Here is a 21,344-nt window from a genome sequence, read left to right as displayed (position 1 = left end):
AAATTATTATTGAAACTACATAAAAAAATGTTGTATTTAATCTTTAATTTGATATTTTATAGTCTTATTTTAATCCTGGTGAATAAATAGTACATTTCCAAATCATGTATTATCTGGCTACAATATAACAATAAATTTATCCTCGAAAAGTTTATTTGTTGACTTATAATCTGCAGTAAACGAAAATTGTATATAATAAGTGAAATTATTTCAAGTAGTCATAATCCATTTCAAAGTTATTTATAAACAGTGAACAAGTTTTTATCATGGAAATTGGTTTATTGTGTTTTATTAATTTTTAAATTTGTACTCTTTTTTTTTTCTTTTTTTTTACAATATGCGATGTTATCTATTTTTATTATTAGTACAGTGTTATTCATAGAAAATGTTTTTAATTTTTAATGCAATATATAAGAATATTACACAAACATCTTAATGACGCAAAATTATATATACAAATATATTTATAAAATAATTTTATAAATACAATCTATTTATAAAATTAATATGTATCATAAATAATCTATTTATAAAATTATTAGTCTATTTATAAAACTCGACGTATAAAATTACTTGAGTACAAGTGCTAATCTGTACATTTAAAGATACATAAACTAATTTTAAGACATACAATTGTAAAAACATAACTTGTATGTTTATACATTAATTACTTACTGTTACAATTAATTATTGTAATAATTGCTGTAACTATTTACCCACAAAAAGTATAGATTTTCAAAATCTAATTGTTTCATTTGTTACACATTTAATATGGCTAACCAGGGAGAGAGAAATATAGTTACATTAATAAGATATCTCAAAGCGGGAAAATATAAAATATTCTCAATATTATAGTTATTCTCAATATTATAGTTAAAGAACTTAAGCACTGTACACAATAAAGCATTTGTTGAAATTCTTTGATTCTGTAAATTGCAAAAAAAAAATATTATCCTGTGGTATCCTAGTAATAAAAATTTTGCAATACTTTTTGAAAAGCAATAAAATTGTACGGTCATTATCTATTTTACTTACATTAAAGAAAATTTGTTTCATTCTAATTTGGTTATGACTTCATGCATTTATTAAGCTTACAACTATCTAGGATTACTTGATGGTGCTGTTGCTTGCGTTGGTGATGCAGTATCCTTGCAAACTTTAGCAGTCATTTCAGCCAATGGTTCTAATTCTTTTGTATTTATTAATTCAAATTCTGTTACAAAATAGTAAAAGTGTTTGTAACATGTATTTACATGTGCTTCCTAAAATAGAAATATTTTAAATTACATTTTAATATGATAACATTTATTGAACATGTACATGGAACTTACTGCTCCTATTGCTACAATACGATCAAAATGATGTATATAGACATGGACAAAAACTCTGAATAAACGTGTCAAAATTTTCCTGCAGAGTGGTACAAATGTTTTTGGGAATGGTACATCTAAAAAGAAATTGTTGCATATATAAGTTATCAAATTACCGAATATTAACATTTTTTAAAACTTTATACCTGTTGATACAGGAAAAATGGTTTCATTATTAATTTGTGCTTCAATCCAATCCATAAGAAGGCTAACATATTGTGGTGCTGGCAGTGCAGTAGGTTTTTTATATTTTTCACCATCTGCCCATAAGTATTCAAAACGAGCTCCGCCACTCATTGTTGGACAAGACGCAGAATCACAATATTCAGATACAGTGCCATATATCAGATTTATTCTATTAAAAAAGTCTACCACTGAAATTGTATTATTATTTATAAAGATTATGACCTTTTAAGCCTTTTTGTTATATAATAGATAGTAAGATTAATAAAAAATTTCAAATACCATGAACTGCAATCCAATCGTTCAGATCTTCTCCTGGTGGTAATTTCACAACAGATCTCAAATTAATTCCTGAATTCAATGAAGCTTGTGCTTGTTTATGCAAAGAATATCGTAATGTGCCATGAGCAAATTTTTTTTTTGGCCTAAATGTCTGAAATGTCAAATAATTAAAAATCCATTATTAAACAAATTTATTTTTAAATACCTATACGACGAATAAAGCGAAAGATATGGATTAAAATTTAATTCACAAGACTCTATGTAAAAAACTTTATAAAGTTTTAATAACTTTACGTAGTTTAAATAGAATGCTTTTAAGTATAAAAATTGATCGGTAATATCAGGTTAGAATTTTTATTATATTTTAAAAGAATGTAACAAACAGAAATTTACATTCACCTTCCCTTTTTGAAAAAATTCCATAAAACCACTTAACGCAGTCATTATGGTTAAATATACAGAAAACCTGCACCTCTTTCGCGAGTAGCGAGGTAACCGGTAGTACAAAGTATTCACTCTGTCTTCTTACATGTGCTAGAAACCCTTGTATCGTATGTATGTATAAATCTTCACTACATTTTATTATTTTCAATTCATTTACAAACATTAGAATGAAGATAAAATGCTGAAATATTTATCATATATGTAATATTATTTCCTTATAAATAAATTTTGAAATTAGTGCTCGAGTCAAATATACAATAAAATGAACAAATGTAGGTGATTTATGATATATGATGATACCTTTAAATGTCTTATTCATTGACCAAGTAGTTTATGTAAAATTCATATTATTACAGTAATTTTAAGATATCTCGAATATGTATGATTAAAATTTTATGAAAATTATATTATTTCAAGTAAAAATTATATCTAAAGATAGAAGGATTTATATATCTAAAGTTAAATAATAATGTACAAAATCAAGTGGATTTAAAGAAATTAAATAATTGCAAATTAAAAATGTAAAACATCGATATTTGAAAGAGAAAAGAAATCATAATAAATATCTCTTATATTCATATATATAAATTTATCTGACATTTTTTTATTTACATATATAATTTTCTATAACTCGTATGAAACATAAAATACTAAATAAATATAATAAAAATGTGAGTGAAAGATATGTATTAATATAACAATGATAAATATGTAAATATGATTATTGACTTAAATTTAAAAAAATTGCTGTAACTTTTATACAGAAATGCTTTTATTACATAAACTAGCAGTTTGATGCACTAAGGTAAAGAAGTAAATATTTTGCTCTGAGCATCATTACCATTCATGTTTGCCCTGAAATAAAATAACTGTTACATGACAATAGACATATATTATATATATCTTATATAATATATATAATATATATAATATATATATAATATATAGTACTTATTATTCAATTTTTCATATAATATATAGTACTTATCAAAATATTATATAATCGCATCTTTATGTAATCGGTACGTACGGGTAACCACCAGTTTTCTGTTGTACACTTAGTAATTAATTATTTTATTTATAAATGTACATCTTGTTTTAACCTTGATTAAGAAGCTGTTATACAACAAAACAAGTGACCTATTGTTTACGGATTATAATTCCGTAATAATCAATAGTTGAACAGACGGAATGATCCCTTTATGCTATTACAGTATTTTGTAATTAGGTTTTATTGAAATAAAAACTGTATATTTCTATCGTATTTCATTACTAATCATCAATATTAGTAACATTATCATAACATACAATTTTAGAAAGAATTTTTTTACATTGAAAGTTTACATGCAAGATGTAGTTCTTGTGTCCAGCACATGTTACCTAGACAATTCGTAAAACAAATAGTATATTGATGCCATTAAATGCATCACAGTCTTCACAATTCAAAAGCTGTTTTAGTTTCATAAATATAAAAATTATATTAATATTTTTTTTGTCCTTATTCGAATGTTTTAAATCTAAAGACATGCATGTAACAGTAACATTTACCATAAAGTGCGTTACTACATACATGAAACTATTACAATTGTTTTTCTTGCAAACACTTTTTACTTTACAAGCTCGTTTACAAAAAAAAAAATTTATAATAATATCGTACTATGGAGGTAGAAATATAATCTAAAGATGAAAATATAATAGCTTTCTAAATTAGTACCCAGTAGAAAGGTTGTATTCATAATTACATACATTAATCATATTTGTTTGTGCGGTTATTACAGCTGTTTAGAGCCTTCCGCTTTTTTTTCAGGTGGTGGAACACCGGGAGTCAACGGAGGATTTCTGACTGGGTCAGAATTGGAATTACTCTTAAAAACTGCAGCTGACTTCTCTCTTTCTTTTTCGGATGAATGTGCAGCAAAACTTTTATTCGATTCTTCAACAGTTTCTTCTAGTTCTTCTTTGCCGAAACTCTTCTCAGTCGTCACTGGTGTAGCAGGAACTGGTGATTTAGGTGGAACATATTTTGTTTGAGTGCAATTTCCATCTTTAAGTTCACTTGCATCTTTTTGTACCACTTTGTCGGTCTGCCCCTTCTCTTCCAAGATTTCTTCTTTATCAATCAATTCAAGCAATTCATCTACTTGCCTTTTACTTAACTTAATATCTTCTTTACCAATTAATTCCACCACCTTAAAATTACGATATGCAATTAGTATAAATTTTCGCTATTCAATTATTTATTCTATATTATATATTATACCTTTAAGACGTCTTCAATTTTTATAGATCCGTCCCTATCGTCGTCCATTTTTGCTAGAATTTCGGTTATGCGTTGTAATCGATGCTGATCAGGTACATTTTGAATCTTTTTAATTACTGAAATTAATTCATCTATCTTAACTAATTCTTCATCAGTTTTTGAGACAGTAATTTCCTCTTCGTTAACAGTATTCTTTTGTAATTCTTTCATTTGTTTTTCAGATTCAAGTTGTGTCAAGACTGCATCCATCTTATTAATCATCTTATTCACTTTCTTAAACAAACGTGTAGCACCTTTGGATACCTTAATATTTTCTATATCTTCTTGGCCTTTAGCAGCTGCTTTTATTTCATAAAGTTCTTTGATATCTTCTTGGTACTCTGCCATTTCTTCCTTCAGCTCTTTCAATTCTTCTTTTTCAACAGACATTTTCTTATCCTTTATAAAATTGAATACACAGTTATCTTTTAAAAATGGTAATAGAAACTACTAGTCTAATACTACCATAAAAAATAATTTTCACATACCTTCCCTAGAGAATCTAAAGCCTGTTCTATTACTTTTACATCCGAATTTGTAATCTCGTCGGTTTTATGGTTTTGGAAAGCAACAGTGGCGGTTTGCGGTTCTTTCTCTTGCCGCTCCTCTTCGATTTTACGTTCCTCCATTTTAATAATTTCAATATTCGTTTTATGGTCCATCTTACCCTCTTTCTCTCCTATTGCGCCTTGGGTACGTGCAACAACAGTATCAGGGAGGGCAGAAATGGTAGCCTTCAATTTGTCTGACATAGGTATCGTTTCGGGGACCATAAGCGCGCGCGAAAGAAGCAGTAACGAAGGTGGAACTTTTTTATTTAGACTTAAGTCTAACCATTGAGACAATTGTTCCTTTAACTTGCTATCTGGTAATCCGTATGCTCGCATTCCGCGGGCCCTACACGCTTGTTGTAATTCAGTTCTAGTAAGTGAGTCTATACCTTCTTTTTCAATTAGCTGTAAAGATAAGTATTAATTATTATCATATTAACATTAATTACTATTTCCGAAAAAGCTTATTATGTGCATATACATAATAATTACTTTATCATCTGCAGTGAGACTTCTAAGTCTCATTCTGAGTAAAAATCGTAAAAAGTTTGATGTTCCAAGAGTTTGTACATCTAGTACTCTACATAATGCAACTAATTGTGGTCGAGTAAGAGAATCTAATGTAATCTCATCTTCGAAAAGTTTGCTGAATTGCATAATTTCTTCGTTACTGGCTACAGCACCAGACGACCGTACTTTATAAAAAAATTCGGCAAATTCTTTGGCTCTTTTCGATTTATAACCAGGTGACTGCACTGCCATATCGTCCAATGTCTTTTGCAGAAACTTCGCCACTTCAATTTTCATCTAAAATTCAGAAAATTATATATATATGCAAGTTATTAAGAGGGGAATTGTTACTAAATATTATAGAAATGATACCTTCAGTGCTTGTTTTAGTTTATCCTCTTTCTCTGTTGCTGTTTGGAAAGTAGATGGTAATAAACCAGGGAAAAATTTAATAACAATTGGAAGTAAAAATTCCATGAAGGGTACAATAATAAAAACAGAGAAAGGAATAAGTCTGAAGACATCCCCTGTTGTTTTTATAAGCTAAAAATAATTAAGTTAAATAAATCATTAAAATAATTGAATGAATATAACTTATAACTATCATTTATAATTATACACGTAATTCGTAACTTACAAGTCTATGTTCTCTTCTACTGAGTTCTTTACCCTTCAAAATTCTCCATATCAGCTTTGCTGAAATTTTCATATCAAGACCTAACAACCTAAATCCATGATAATAATGTATAATTTCTCCTTTGACTTTTTGCCATACACTTAGCTTTTCTACTTTTTCCACTGATTTTGAACCACTCTGAACAATAGATTCTTGTGCTTTATTTTTTATTTCTTTTTGTTCCTTGATATTTTTTACGGTGTCTTCCACTTTGGAAGATGATTCTTGACCATGCCAAGTTGGTGTAATATAAAATGAACGAGACTGTACATATGACAAGTTATTACTATTGCAGTTCTCTGTTATTGTTGAATGCAATAATAATCTATTATTCCTGGTATCTCTTCTACCCATATAAATAAATGCTAAATTACCATTTATTTGATTGGTATTATACCACAGTTTAAAGCAGTAATATTCTGTAATAAATATACTTTATAAAGCATTTAGATGTAAGATGAAGGAAAGCACGAGTATAATTCAAGATATTTTAATATTCATCAGTTTCAATGACATATATGTTGTAATAATATCGATGTAATATCTATTTCACAACATAACCTACAATCGGAATAATTAGATAGATCATTAACAAAATGTTAATGCAAAGTAGAAAATTTATATTAATTTGTCATCGATATTAATAGCTTTAACTACAAATTCGCCTGTTACATAAACATAGTGTGTACAATCTAGAATATATGTATTAAAAAATGTTACAATTATTATTCAATTTGTTATCGAATAAAAATAATACATACGGCGAATTGCTGTTCTGTGGCCAGATATCATCCTTTTTGTATGAATTAAAGAATTCATCTTGTACTACAATATTTTGTTTGTAATTTTTGTAATCTTTTGAAACCGTTTTTAACTGCTATGTGGTAAAATACCTCACCGTCATACATTTTCCGACTTGAACATAGTGATGAGAGAACAAAGATCAGCTAGTTGTTGAACTAGCGTATCACTATTTTTAGTGTAATAATTAATATCTCCGTTAATACCAATCTAGGATTACTTCTTTCAATATATTTTCTTTTTAGAAGTATTTGCAATGAAATATATATCATAATTTCTCCCGAAAAATAGTTTTTGTTTATTTATAGTGTATTCTTAACCGTTTAAGAACATACAGGTAGCATTTCTAAGGCAAATTAGTTACATGAATGAAAACGCATGAACTTCTCTTTATAAAATATTTATTATTGAATGATTTAATAAATACATAAACTATAATTAATTTAATATTATTTTACTTTTAAATGTATAATATATTTTATATTTTATGTACATATATCTACCTTAAATTTTCTCTTTATCTTATTATCAATTTAATATCAGAGAATGAAATATTAAATTCTCATCGAAGGTATTTAAATGGATTTGATGAATCTGTTCTTTTATCTGGATCTGTTCATTACGACCTCCCTAGATTACACGTGTCATTTCTAGTGCTATGTGTCATTATGTACCATTGATAATATGACAATAATATGTATAAAATATATGTTTATTTTCAATGTACCATAATAAATAAAACCTCAAAAATGAAGTACGAAATGAAGTCAGATAATTAGACTATGAATGTTTATGAAAATTTATATTTTTCTGAATATGATTAAGGAAACAGAACCTAGCTAAAGAAATCACATGTTTATCATCGATAGAAGATTCATTTCTGAACAGACCACGGAATCTTGTGCAAGAACTGTACGATTGCCAGCACCTGTAAGGGGGAGGGGCAATGAAGCTTTTAGTAGCCGCCATGTTTTTCTCTGAGTGGGGTGTGTAGAAGAGGCCGGGGTGAAAATCATCTCTCGAGGCATGCAGGTACGTCAAAATTTCCAAATTTTTGTTGATCATGATCGAACTAGCTACCATGCTTGTCACGAGTTGATAGTGCGTTGTGTATGAAGGCAGGTTTGTTGTTATTTTGTAACGTCATGCAGTTGCTCATTCTCTTGACGAGAGAACTATGACTCAGACAAAACGCATAGCGCAATCTGCAAGGTTATTCGCATTGCTCGAACAAATACCTTTGCCAACAATTCGTAGACAGTCAAGCTGCAGCATTATGCACATGAATTTACGGTTTGTTTTCGTGCATCAGTACGAGAGACACCTATCAAGTGGACGAGGCTGGTTGATAATACGTGGAAAACTTGAAAATTTTATCCTATCATGCTCGAATTCCTGTACCCGCGTAACCCAATGATAAACGTTTTTGACAACATTGATAAAAGTGTCGATTCGTCCTGGTAGATTCTGTAGCTTGTTTTTATTTGCGTAGCTCATCTCCTGACCACGATGTGGAACATGTATTTTAGCTCCACGATCCGTGCAACGTGATTTAATAGTCTTTAATACATGAACGTACGATTCTAACTGCGTCTTAGATTACTAACTGTATTTTACATAAAAATTTTCCAATACTCTAAAATTTAAATGAACGTGTTACAAAACGTGACATTTGAAAATTTAGAGTGGAAATATATGTTTGACTTTGTATTATAGTAAAATAAACAAAATTTCATATCAAATGTTTTGTGTCTATTCTGGAGTAAATATTATTCCCACTTAAGGTTAAGAAATCAGTTTGCTTTAGACATTTAATATATTTTGTATTATATTATATCTATGAAATAAAGAGAATAAATCTTTCAGCAACACTTTGATATTTTATATGGGAACTAACCTTAGTCACCAATTTCTGTTCTATTGTGTTTAAATATCTATGACTCATTTTACTTTTTATTTTTTTGTAATATGTGATATGTATCGTTCGCTAATGCTTGTTATTACAAGTGACTAAGTTAGCCAAATTAGTCTAAGTTAGTAAAAGTGAGATTTATTATTGACGGAACTTTGTTTCAATAAACATTGTTTTATTTTTGTATTACTTTATATGTTTATAGGATAATATATGAACTATTAATGTATTGGCACTAACACTTATTTATATTATATGAAAGTGAAAGTTTTACACAATTACCAGATAGTGTTGCTTATGTAAGAAACGTGATAACAATATTTTATAGTTCAGTTATGAAGTCTTTTATAAATTTAAGTTTGCTATATATGTATAACATGGAGTTTTCAATACATGTATTGTAAAATGAAGAATTATATTTTCTATCGTATAAATAAATGAGAATAATGAAAAAGAAATAACATGTATTTCTTTATTTGCATGAAATATTATTTGCATTCAGAATGTCTAAAGTGATAATTTGAGAATTATAAAATTTCAGTGTCAAAATGGGGAGGAGACTATATTTGTTATCCTTCGCTAAGACCTGCCAGCCTCATTTCCACAAGATATCCACCACCTGTGCACAAGAACTAAATAATTTTTAATATCCACGTAACTGAAATCTCAGGAAGTACCACCATTGATTGTGGGCAACGAAACTAAAAGAGAGAAATTACAAGTAACAAGAAACAAAAGAACATTTATTAATCTAGTAAATGTCAAGGTGGTGGATTCAGTAAAATTGAAACATTAAAGGACAATAATATAATACTGTAACTCTATTGTAAATAGGTAATTTGATTTGTTACTAGCTTTTTCATTAATCTTCATTATATCAACATTTAGTATACAACTGTTAAAATTGATTTGCTTTTCAAGGAGAGAAGATGATCACCCTGGAGGTAGTGAAGTCTGTGAAAGTTCCTGGGTCTAGGAGGAGCTTTATTAAAAGGAAATGAGGAATCCAGCACTGCACCTAGTTGGGATAGCGACGTCCCCTGGAGGAGGTGAAGTGTTTGGTACCAGGGCCGAGGAGGAGTTGCGCCAGTGGCTTGAGGCACGCTTGGACGCACTGGGAATCGACCCCGTTGCGTACTCGCGATTTGTACTCAGCCTACTGCGCTGCCCCGACTCGGCCCTAAGCCCTCCAGAAGAAGCAGTTGGTACAGGTAGAAACGGAGGACGTCGCATTCGGGCCCGACCTAAAGCAAAACTGCCCACGCGAGGAGACACAGAACAAAGACGTGCTGTTGTGCAATGTTTAACAAGTGCTGCTGATAATGTGCGTAACTGTAATTCTTATTATCATTTCATACTTTAAACATCTTTTTACATGTATCAACAATATATTTTATTCTATAGAAATGTGGGGTGGAAACGCTGGTCGACGAATTATGTATGAAACTTCGAGACCTAGAAGGAAGTGGTTCAGATGAAAAAGAAGAAGATTTCAAGAAGTCTGATGGTGAAAACAAAACAAATTTAGAGTCGCTTACACCTCGCGACAGAGCTCTCAGATATTACGCGGCATTTCCTGCTTTGCAACCTACGACCTTGAAGAAATTTTCTCAGAGGAAAGATAGGAATTTTGGAAATAATAACAACAACAATAATAACAAAATCAACGGAGTCAACTACAATAACAATAAGAACGCTAGTAAATCTCGCAATAAGAAAACTAAAATGTCTATTGTAAGTATCCGAGATTAAGTCAAGTATCGTAATATATTATCAAGAAGAATCATTGACAAGTTGATCTACTTGTTATAGAGTATTGATTCACACAGAGCAGAAGAAAAGCAAAGTTTTGGATTTGCTAAATCAATGGAACGCGAGAGGGAAAAAGAGCTAGAATTGGAATTGGATAAACTTCGATTGGCACAGTTACAAGCAAAATTTGACGAGAGCTTAGAAGCACTTTGGGATTCAGGACCAGGCAATGCACAGGACACGGCTTCGATTTGGGCAGCACCTACGCTTTCTATTCCTTCAGGACCCCTTTGGCCGACAGACACTACCGAGACAATCTTTACTGTATCCACCTCAGACAATGGCTATGCTACTGACACGCCGTATCAGGAATCTATCGTTGACGACTCGCCGCTCATTCCATGGGACATCGATTTAATCAGCATTGAAGATTATGCGGATGAATGTAGTAACAAGAATAAATTAAGTGAGTATCTTAGGTACATATAATTTACCAGTATCACGATATAGTAATACTGACTTAAGTATATCTAACGGATAGGAGATCGTTGTGACATGTAAGTAAATAACAGAGTACATCAAGTTAGACGTAGAATATCTGTGTCGTACTGCAATGTATGTTTTATTCTCATTTTTTGTTTCATATACGTGCAAAAGTTAGTTGCTAACTTTGTCATCTAAATCAATGATAAATAAATATTTGATATATACCATTCCAGAGAGCAATGTTAACTGGTCTGACTCAGCTATGGATGGATCATGGTGCTGGAAAGGGCTAGGTAGTAACTTAGCTACCTTGGGCCACAGTCCTCAGACAGGTAGCTGCTTCTTTCCAGTCGCACCGCGTAAAACTCCCATTGGAACACGCAAAGAATCTCGTTCAAATCTGAAGGTAAACAGCCTTCCAGAACCGGACGAGGATTTGCTCACTTCCGCGCGGACACACTTTCGTCCAATAAAGGATGATGGTCAGTGGGCCGATGGGACAACATTTCCTGTGAACAATACTTTAGAGCGGGTCGCGTATCGCAGATCTGAGTCAGGAAACTTGTTATATCTTCCTGGTGGAGAGAGTCCTTATATGGAGTATCGAGAGAATGACTCACCGCTTCCACCAGTATCTTCGAATTTAACGTTGAAATTCAGGGTGCGTCAATGTGACAAGTGCGTTCAAACCGAGCCCATTCGATCTCCGGTCAAACGCAGAATTCTCTCCGAACAGGATCATTTTCATTATACTCCGATCGGAATGGAAGATACTATTATTCGCGAAGAAGAGAAAATCGAGAAAGATTGCTATACATTGGGTCAGCTGGACTGGGTACGGTCTAATGTACCTCTGCACAATGATAGGAAAAGGTAATAAAGTGTACATAAAAAGGAAATCCATACTACATGCCGAAGGCTTTGGTTTTTTCTTTTTTTTCCGTTTTGATTTATTACGCTCTGTTGTACCATTCGCCAACCGTCATCGTGTTGGAAAATACGAAAGAAAAAACGTTATGTACCCGTTATTCCGTACTAGTATAACAAAATATACACAAACAAAGACCTCTCTCATTTGTTCGAATGTGTACGATGTGTACAGATATACAATAAAACCAAAGATTATTGGCTGAACAGTCAAATTGAAAACTGTTATACGTTACGTATTATGTTACTCGAGCTACGAACGTTGAAATACTTTTTTTTTGTTATATTTGTTGTTATGTAACTTGAAATTGGAAGATGTGTATATGTATATGTACTTATATGCGCGTAATCAATCACGTGATATGTGGTACATGTTACGAAATAGAGGAACATTTAATTGAGCAAACACCTCTTGAGAGATTGGTCTCGATGCATTACTACATCGATCGGGTTTTTATTTGAAGCGCGCGATTTGGCGTAACGTAGAATGTATATGGTCCGAGTACTTAGTCGAATTTACTGCAGTTACAATTAACGTTACATATTTAATATGTTTTTTCCGATAGAAGGCACAGTAGCAGTTTCGGATGCCAGCCTCTGACGACTTTGCGTCCGTTGACCTTATGAACTGGATAAATATGAGCTGCTACAAATGCTTTGTGACTGGAGAGTTTGAGGTGTAGCTATACTTTTTTTCTCAAGACGAAGACGCAAATTGTTAACAAAGAAAAGAGAAAAAGTAAAAATATGACATTGGGGGGCCTCTTGGCATGTGGAATTTGTTATGCATGTATCCAAGATGGTGCCGTTAAGTGAAAAAAAAAATGTATCCCCCGTTGTCGTTGAACAAAGAGTTAAAAGAAATAAATAAATAATGGTCGCAACGCGAGCAAAGCGAGACGAGAGGAATATTAAACGTTCATTTAGATAATTATTATTAATCCTTTGATAAACAAAAAGCAGAAAGAGAAACGGGACGAAATAGAGAAAGAAAAAAAAAGGTGTATATGTTTACGCAGCGTTTAACGATGAGAGCGCATGCGACGAAAAAGAAGAGAAGTATGGAGAACGTAGTCAATGAGATTTCGTTTGTAGCTTGTTGATAATTTTATGTGAACTTTTTCGAGGAGAAAGAAACGAAAACGAAAAAAAAAGATATATATATATAATTAGTGCGCTGATTTTTCTAGGAATTGTAGCGTGCAGTTTTCCTTTTTTTGTTTCTCATCTGATGTGCAGGCGTTCACTGTGTGTTTGCATTTGATGCATTGCAGGAAAGAGAGAAAAAAATGAAAATAAAATGTAACTAAGAAAAAAAAAAATGCCAAAAAAAGAATGGAATTAATTTAAAGAAAAGAATAAAGAAAGAGAAGAGCAAGCCAAAAGAGTAATATTCGAGGACGGAGTACTTATAAGTATAAATAAAAAGGATAAAAAAAAGTGCCGCACGATATTAAACCGAGAACCATCGAAGTACTATTCTATTTTCTTGTTGTTTTTTTCGTAACTATTAATGGATTATCTTAATTATATCCCCCTAATTATAATTTAACATCCTAGATGATTAATACCCTGTCTCCCAATTCCATCATCCACCAGATCCCACGTTTTAAAGAAACCCAGAGTATCCAATGCTTTTCCAATGCTCCCTCAGAGAGAATATCGGAAAATATTATTGAAAGCGTACATGTGAGGAAAAACAAAAAATATATATGTATATACAAAAAAAAGAACCGTATAACTTGAAAACAAAATACTACGCCTACCTCGGCGAAAAAGCGGATAAGCGGACGAAAACGAGAGAGCAACGTTATTAGAAAAAAAAAAAAAAAAAAAAACGAATGCCTTTTAGTGCGAAAGGAAAAGGGTGAGTAAAACGTTATTTAAAAAAAAAAAAAAGAAAGAAAAAAATGGTGATATGTTAAGACGTCGCGAGGAAGGTTAGTTAAAATGACAAGCAATGTACGTGAATTGTGATGCGAAGAAAGTGAACGGAATATGAGGGAAAAGAAACGAAAGAATATCCGAATAATGTATTCTCTGCGCGAAGTAATGTACGCAAAGGGAGTAACCAAATAAAGGCATTGCAAACGCTGAAGCTCTATGTCATTTATAATTCTAGTCCAGACTTTCTTCTGTAATAAAAAAAATTGTTAATTTTTTAGATATTTTTGTCCATCGTCTTTTTATGTTTTTATTGAACATTAACCAACGGTAAATATTAACATTGAGGTGATATATCTGTAATACGCGATGATCGATTCATGAATATCTTTTTTTTTTTTATCACAGACACATTCAAAATCTTGGTCTGAGTTGGCTATTCTGAAAACCGTGCGTAGGCGCCGGCTGTAAGTTGAATCTGAGTGGTTTTACTTGTGTGATTTTCCCTTTGGTTGTGTTGTTTAGATTAATCTTCGTGATCTTCGTACGGTGTCGGTAGTACCAGTATTCAAAGGCCAAAGTGAAACAAGCAAAAATAATACCTAGAAATATAACAACGAATACTCCTCCGATATTTTGAATGCTTATACCGTCACTTTGACTGTTTTCTGCATCGCAGTCTTTTCTGTCAGGGTTCTTCTTCCACCATGTGTCCTTTAATTTCTCCAATTTCCTCTTGTTTAATAGTATCAAAATTCTACATCAAAAGGAAATTAGGCAACGACATTAAATTAATTAATTTATCATTTAAGGTAGACAAAAGATACATACGCATTATTAAACTGATCCTTCAATGGCGATCCCTGTTGAACGGCGATCGCGTAAGGCTTCCTCGAAAAATCTTCGCCTACTTGGACCAGGTCACAGTTCGTCATAGTAAGATACTTAATGGTCGTTGAATCTTCTATATAAGCAAACTCGTTAGTCGAATCAAGACGCCGAACTCGTCGTAGCGCTTCTTCGGTGGAAGCTGGAAATCCAGCCTCTTCCATGGCTTGCAACATTTTCGTGTATTTGTCACTAACAGGGTAATCCCACACTGCCAAGTTTGCCCTCTCTACATCTGACAGACTATCATTAAGGCTCATTTCCTTCCAGATGCTAAAATGTACAAGATCAATGCTTTTCATCCCTTGATCTTCAAAGTACTCAACTTACAATCTTGAAAGTAGTCCTAATCTCTTCGATTACTTACTCATAGAATTTCCATTCAATGGCAGCCATTCTCTTGAAGTAAATATAAGCTGAAGAATTTATCACCGGCGCATATTGAATTTTATACTGTTTACTGAGATCCTCCAACGTTTCGATTGGAATCTCTAGCCTGGACACTGTCAGAAACGCAGCTAAATTCGCCGTGTACGATGCGATGATTATAAATCCGAATAACCACCAAGTAGCAGCGACCAGTCGTCCAGAAAGATTTTTGGGAGCCTCTCCACCACCCTGTGGTGTCAGGGAAGTCATACAAAACCAGAAACACTCCCTTAAATTGAATTCTCTTTTCTCGTCGTCGTTCTTGTACTTTTCTCGATTGTTCTGATAGCTGTACGGAGACCAACGGTCGAAGATCCACAACAAGACGCTGGTAAAGAGGTAAGCGGCCAGGATACAGAACCATACCTCGTTCTCCAATACCGTGAGGAATTTGAATAACGAGCTGGTTGTTTTCGTTTTCAACATCATGATGGACAGACCGACCAGATCGTAGTAAGGCACCGTGAAATCGACCACCCTCTCCCTCTCCGCTGTGACCCAGACTGATCCTAGAGCGATATCAGCTCGTTTGTCGATCAGCTCTCTCATCATTCCGTTCCAACTCCCATTCGGATTTAAACTTCCATATCGTTTGTCCTCCGTTTCTCGTATTTCGTACTGAAAGCCTACCGTGTCTTTAATCTCGTCCAGCAAGTCGATGCAGAAACCGTAATACGTGCCGTTTACTTCGTTGTACATTACGAATGGCGGATGAATTATGGTGACTACACGGTAGCTCTTCACCGCTGTGGTATTCATCACTTCGTTATTCGTTATCTTTAGAGAAAATTCAATTAAATTCGAATTGGGTCGATTAGAGAGATAAATGTAAAAATTGAATTATTAAGAGATCGGATTCTTTCGCAGGACTGGGATGGTTCTGTAAAGATATTGTGTTTTCTCTGGTAATAAGACTTCGATGAACGCAGTTGTATTTTTATTAGGACGAGTAACGATGGTATCTCGAAACGAATGGATAAGTACCTACTCGATGCATGAGTCGCGAGCATCAAGTTGCAATTACGTAGTTGAAGGGTTTCGCGTTACATATTGGATAAACAAATATAGTTGCATGAACTATTTCCATTAGCGTGCACCGTTATCAGCAGTAATGGTAAATAAATATAACGATTATATGTCAGGGGCATGACTATCGCGATGGCTAGCCGAATGGAGGTCACGACTAAGAAATTAAATTTCCACTTTATAATTCGTCGACTTAAAATACAAAAATTGAATTACAATGATATTTTAGCACTCCTAATTTGAAGAAATTTAACGAAGCATCCATCTCTGTTTAATTCGATCCATTTCATTTAATCGTAACGTAATCTGTAGTGATTAATTCTGCACGATATTACACTAGAGCCGTGACATTCGATTATCGAACAGATTCCTATCGTCGCGTGACTCAAACACACCATAATTTTTTCTTACTGATCAATAGACTGACCTAATCTTGCTTAGAAATATAACGTGCACACTTTATCAGTTCGTCTGATTAATTTCACGCGTGATGAACTTTCTACGCTCTCTTCTGGATGTTGAACGAACATACACTTTGATACTTGAAACTCGTAGAGAAATTGAAGTTAAATATGAATGCTTAAAATAACAAGGAAGAAAAGTAAACGCAAAGAAAGGAAGATATTGAGAAAAGAAATTGATATTCTGTATACACAAGCTTACCTGCAATGGTGCGGAGATGCTCGCGTTCCAAGATCCACTATCGATAGTGTTTGAAACAATCCCATCTTTTATGTCCACTAAATTAATAGACATCTCGAACTTGGCCCGGTGTTCACCATTCTTCGATCCCCATTTAATTCCAGCATAAGTCGGTGTCATGTTTTTATAAGTTTCCTTTAACCTATTAAAAAAGTTCACCTTCCTTTCTGGGGTATTAGTTTTATCGTATTTGTCACATGTGATATGCTTAGGTTCTACTGGCCATTCTCCGTCATCCAAGGCCGATTTCATTGCCCGAACGCCTAATTGTATTAAATCATAATAAAATGCGGAAGAAATAATCGGTTTTGACAAAGACGACTCTATTGGGCTTTTCTTATTAAATTCTGGCTTCATGAAGAGGATGTTCATATTTCTACACTCGCATCTCGGCCAAACGTTGAGTTCCGGAGTCAATAAAAACCAACCGTACTTTTTGCCAGTAAAGTTTAAAGCTTCTGCCGCTTCCAGAGCTATATTGATGGTATTTTCATCACCAAGAATGAAATAGTTCACTATATCCAAATCTCGTAAGCGAGGTAACTGTGTTCTCATTTCCATTACTTGCTGAGAAGCTTCGTTGATCACGTGTCTCGTTGGCACGTTCAACAACAGACTTTTATATTTATGATCCATGACGAAATTATGATCGTACAGAATCGCAGCGTTTGTTATGTTCAACTGAATACACAATTGTCTGATTACTTCTGGTATTAAATCTGTCGGAGGCATCACTTGAATCAAATAGGATTCCTGGTCTGTGTTTAAGTTCCTCCAGTATAGAAGATCTCCTTCTTGACCGTATTGAGCGGATAACGTGGGGATTCCCAAAGCAGCTGTGAATGAGTTAGATATTTTGGCCCCTAAACCGGCTGTCGTCGTGTCTATCACTAAATCTGGAACTCTGGTTCCTCCTTTTTTTACAGCCGAATCCCAAGGTTTGCAGATACGATCGAGAGTTTCGTTGACGTCAGATTCATTCACTTGAACGCTCCAAACCTCGCCCAAATAATTCGGGTATTTTTCTTTGATTGTCTCTAACGCCGCTATTATGCTACTGTTTGCTACTTTGTTGGCTTCATCGTTAATAAGATCTAAGGAGAAAGACGGTGTACAGAAGAAATTAAAGTTAAAATCGTTGGAACGTAATGGATGTGAACAGTTAACTTTAAAAATTTAGAGATTTGAAAATTGAGAGACTCAAAATTTAATTACTCACAAAGATTAACAGCTCTTGTATTCGTAGATCCTCGATTTCCCACGACGTTTCCCTGCGCGTAAACCGCTGATTCACCGCAAAATCCGAGGAATCCACACATGACGATCGTAAATCCCACGAGCCTCATTTCGAGAATACAAAAAAACTAACTCTAATAATAATCAGTTTTTAAGGCCGTCTTTTACAAAACCTCCATGATTCGTCTTTCTTCTTTTATATTATTCTCCAATTTCTTTGAAAGTTAGTCGAAATGATTATTGGGTATAAGAAAAAAATACGGCGTTAAAATTGCAGTTAATTTCCTTACGATAAGTAACTGACCGATAATCGGGTTGGTTTCGATCGTGTACGTGATGTGTCTCGAGATGGGGATATCGCGTGCGGAAATCGGTCAAGCAACTGAGGGTAGTCTCGAAACCCATAGCCAGACTTCCTCTCCATTTCATTTGTGTTTGCCCATTGGTTGCCGCGGGGATGACCCAATCAATTCTTCCTATCAACGCAACTTGTCTTTTCGTTCCCTTTTGTTACTTTTTCGACAAAATTCTCGATCGTCGTTCGTTTTACATTGCTGCGAAAGGAGTAGTAGACGCGTACGATGTTGGAGTTACCGCGAAGAATTTGCATGTCGTACATCGCGTGCCATCAGCCCCCGTTATCTCGTAATTGACCGGTCGGTCGTTAGTTTTATCTCGTCGTATATATATTGTTGAATATGTATTGTTGAAACTTTCAGTTTGATGTGATATCGATATTTTCGTGACTAACGATCGTAACCACTTGATAGAACCGGTTTGTATTCGTTGCTCGTTTTTTACTTTTGTCCGTTTGTCTCTTGGCATGGCTGTAGCTTTATGTCTGCAAGATAGGATCGATCTAATTTTGATCTATCTATCTTCCCGTTCTCAAATTCCGTAAAAATGTTACGTTCTATCGCGACCACATTCAGTTACATATTTCTTGGTGAAACACTGTTTTCGATTATGAAATAAGAGGTATTTTATAAGATACTAAAGAAAGAATAGTTCAGAAAGTGATATATTTATAGTATTTTAGAAACAAAGTAGAATGGAATTTCTAACATACCTAGATGTTCCCTGGTAATCCTCCATCGAATTCTTTCTATTAATATCAAAATTTTCATAGCTTTTAGGTAGGCAGTCAAATAACTCTGAAAGAAAGCAATAAGCAAGCATAGGAAGAAATGAAAGTTTTAAACTCTAGTAGTAACAACAGCGCCCTATAATTGCCGCGCCTGATCAACCGCTGACTTGTCCTACTAACATGCGACTGCTGGCGCGTTTCTCCGAAATAATCAGCAAACTAAATAAGGGTCGATAAAGTAGTAGGTACGAACACGTATCTGAAACCATCTTTATCTACAGTTGCAATTGTTACATTCAATTTACAGCATACATTTGGGTATTTACAATGGGAACGTAAATGTTTGTTCCAAGGAGTAGCTTTAAGTGCCCGTTTTCCAGCCGAAGCTGAGGTTTCTCTTTCCATACCGTTGCTAAGACGTTTTTTAACGTCAAAGTCTTGTCGTTAAAACGTTATTAATCTTTGTAGCTTAAGAGCCTGGCACTGTATGTACTCCGATTGCAGTTGCGTATGACAAAAATCATAAAATTTGTGGTTAAGACAGGAGCCTCGATTTCGAGTAATTAATGCAGCCAATGATAAACTCGCGGACGAATATGTTCTTGCTAAGCTTTTACTTTAACGGGGAAAACTTAGCTACATATTTATACATGATGACAAAAAATTGTTTAACTAATATTCAAATTTGAGTTATAATTGTTTATTGGTGGTAACCATTTCCGTGACAACATTATGGTAGACCGAGCTGTTATTTCATGAATGAATGATTAAATGTTTGGAAAGTTGATAGCCGGCGATTCGAAATTCTCTGGTTTTACATAGTCATAACTTTTGAACCAGCGGATTTCACGCCTTTAACCTTGCGCGATTACAAAATTACAAAAAGAAGTCAATAATTTTTGGGCTCTAAAGTAAAATAAAAATGAGGAAAGGGTCATATAACAGCTCTAAATACTAAATAAATATGAGCTCTAGACACTCACACGTATACATATTGAAAACTGGAAACATGGGAAACCACGGACCACGGTCATATTTTATATTGCGTCAATTGAGTTGAAAAAGATCAACATGGAGGAAAGGTCTCGCTTCGCGCATGCGCAAGAAGTTGCAGTTTATTTTGAATATTTAAAAAATTACTAGATAGTTACTTTTTTATTCAGATTTCTTTAATAATTTAATAATAATTTTAAAATGATAATTTTAATATTACTAACTGAATACTAAGAAGAATATAAACTTTTGTACGCAAAACTGAAATTGTATAAATGTTTTTCTGAAAGGAATATGTATTTTTCATTCGCAGAAGATATAATAGTAATCATAGTAATTTATTGTATATCAGACTTTAAGTCTATTGCGAGGAAGTTCTTTGGCACAAAGCATTAATCTATTTAATATACCTTTCGTTATAGTATATCGTATACCTTCGTCATAGTTATTCTAACCTTATACATACATAAGCGTAGATATAGTTTACGCAATAATATATATATATGTGTGTATATATACATGAACATAGCTATGATACTAATATACTATACTATAATATCATACTATTTGATTGTACTTGTAATGCTGTTCGGAATTTATTCCTTATTGATACCGTTTTGAGATATTCGCAAAAAATAGAAAATAAAAATATGTAGATTTATAATAATGAACTAAAAACGCATCGAAATAAAAATTAATAATTTATAAATAAATAAATGTGCAAATAAATTCTTTACTCATCTCTAACAAGATGAGACATATTCACATAAATTGTATATAACCGTGGTCTAGACCTGTTTATATGACCGTGGGAGCGTGCATGAATCATGAATATAGAAATATTCTTATATCCATGGCATGGAGTTACAAATTTGCGACAGCACATAGCAAAGTATAATCCATATT

The 21,344-nt window shown here is 33.1% G+C and overlaps 4 protein-coding genes across 12 annotated transcripts; 1 reads left to right on the top strand and 3 right to left on the bottom strand.

The window, feature by feature from the left end:
- Nucleotides 1-428: 428 nt before the first annotated feature.
- LOC122567495 (MOB kinase activator-like 3) lies at nt 429-2,692 on the bottom strand. 3 transcript variants are annotated; one of them, XM_043726080.1, is made up of 6 exons: nt 2,229-2,691; nt 1,836-1,986; nt 1,517-1,744; nt 1,332-1,447; nt 1,036-1,262; nt 429-926 (listed from the first exon to the last, which is right to left on the bottom strand). In XM_043726080.1, exons 1-5 carry the CDS (start codon nt 2,277-2,279, stop codon nt 1,098-1,100), a joined length of 711 nt encoding a protein of 236 aa, XP_043582015.1. In that variant the 5' UTR covers nt 2,280-2,691; the 3' UTR covers nt 429-926; nt 1,036-1,097. The 3 variants fall into 3 exon arrangements, with proteins under 3 accessions (XP_043582015.1, XP_043582034.1, XP_043582026.1); XM_043726099.1 differs by having other exon boundaries at nt 2,235-2,675; XM_043726091.1 differs by having other exon boundaries at nt 429-1,262; nt 2,229-2,692.
- A 337-nt stretch (nt 2,693-3,029) lies between these two features.
- LOC122570388 (mitochondrial proton/calcium exchanger protein) lies at nt 3,030-7,342 on the bottom strand. The gene is made up of 7 exons (XM_043732626.1): nt 7,077-7,342; nt 6,277-6,734; nt 6,012-6,182; nt 5,622-5,936; nt 5,067-5,534; nt 4,540-4,977; nt 3,030-4,468 (listed from the first exon to the last, which is right to left on the bottom strand). The coding sequence occupies exons 1-7, from the start codon at nt 7,132-7,134 to the stop codon at nt 4,052-4,054; spliced, it is 2,325 nt and encodes a 774-aa protein (XP_043588561.1). The 5' UTR covers nt 7,135-7,342; the 3' UTR covers nt 3,030-4,051.
- A 676-nt stretch (nt 7,343-8,018) lies between these two features.
- Nucleotides 8,019-14,291, top strand: LOC122570988. 2 transcript variants are annotated; one of them, XM_043734142.1, is made up of 7 exons: nt 8,019-8,148; nt 9,570-9,862; nt 9,950-10,352; nt 10,433-10,762; nt 10,841-11,246; nt 11,500-12,139; nt 12,760-14,291. In XM_043734142.1, the coding sequence occupies exons 3-7, from the start codon at nt 10,026-10,028 to the stop codon at nt 12,818-12,820; spliced, it is 1,764 nt and encodes a 587-aa protein (XP_043590077.1). In that variant the 5' UTR covers nt 8,019-8,148; nt 9,570-9,862; nt 9,950-10,025; the 3' UTR covers nt 12,821-14,291. The 2 variants fall into 2 exon arrangements, with proteins under 2 accessions (XP_043590077.1, XP_043590169.1); XM_043734234.1 differs by lacking the exon at nt 9,570-9,862 and having other exon boundaries at nt 8,028-8,148.
- Nucleotides 14,046-21,313, bottom strand: LOC122570740 (ionotropic receptor 25a). 6 transcript variants are annotated; one of them, XM_043733741.1, is made up of 7 exons: nt 21,233-21,313; nt 19,428-19,512; nt 18,342-19,199; nt 17,084-18,216; nt 15,333-16,171; nt 14,909-15,238; nt 14,046-14,834 (listed from the first exon to the last, which is right to left on the bottom strand). In XM_043733741.1, the coding sequence occupies exons 3-7, from the start codon at nt 18,466-18,468 to the stop codon at nt 14,492-14,494; spliced, it is 2,772 nt and encodes a 923-aa protein (XP_043589676.1). In that variant the 5' UTR covers nt 18,469-19,199; nt 19,428-19,512; nt 21,233-21,313; the 3' UTR covers nt 14,046-14,491. The 6 variants fall into 6 exon arrangements, with proteins under 6 accessions (XP_043589676.1, XP_043589761.1, XP_043589851.1 ...); XM_043733826.1 differs by lacking the exon at nt 21,233-21,313 and having other exon boundaries at nt 18,342-18,573; nt 18,649-19,199; nt 19,428-20,604; XM_043733916.1 differs by lacking the exon at nt 21,233-21,313 and having other exon boundaries at nt 18,342-18,573; nt 18,663-19,199; nt 19,428-20,604.
- Between the last annotated feature and the right edge of the window lie 31 nt (nt 21,314-21,344).

Source organism: Bombus pyrosoma, linkage group LG1 (genome assembly GCF_014825855.1).
Source record: "Bombus pyrosoma isolate SC7728 linkage group LG1, ASM1482585v1, whole genome shotgun sequence".
Classification (NCBI taxonomy): Eukaryota; Metazoa; Arthropoda; class Insecta; order Hymenoptera; family Apidae; genus Bombus; species Bombus pyrosoma.
This window is presented reverse-complemented; position numbering and strand designations above follow the sequence as displayed.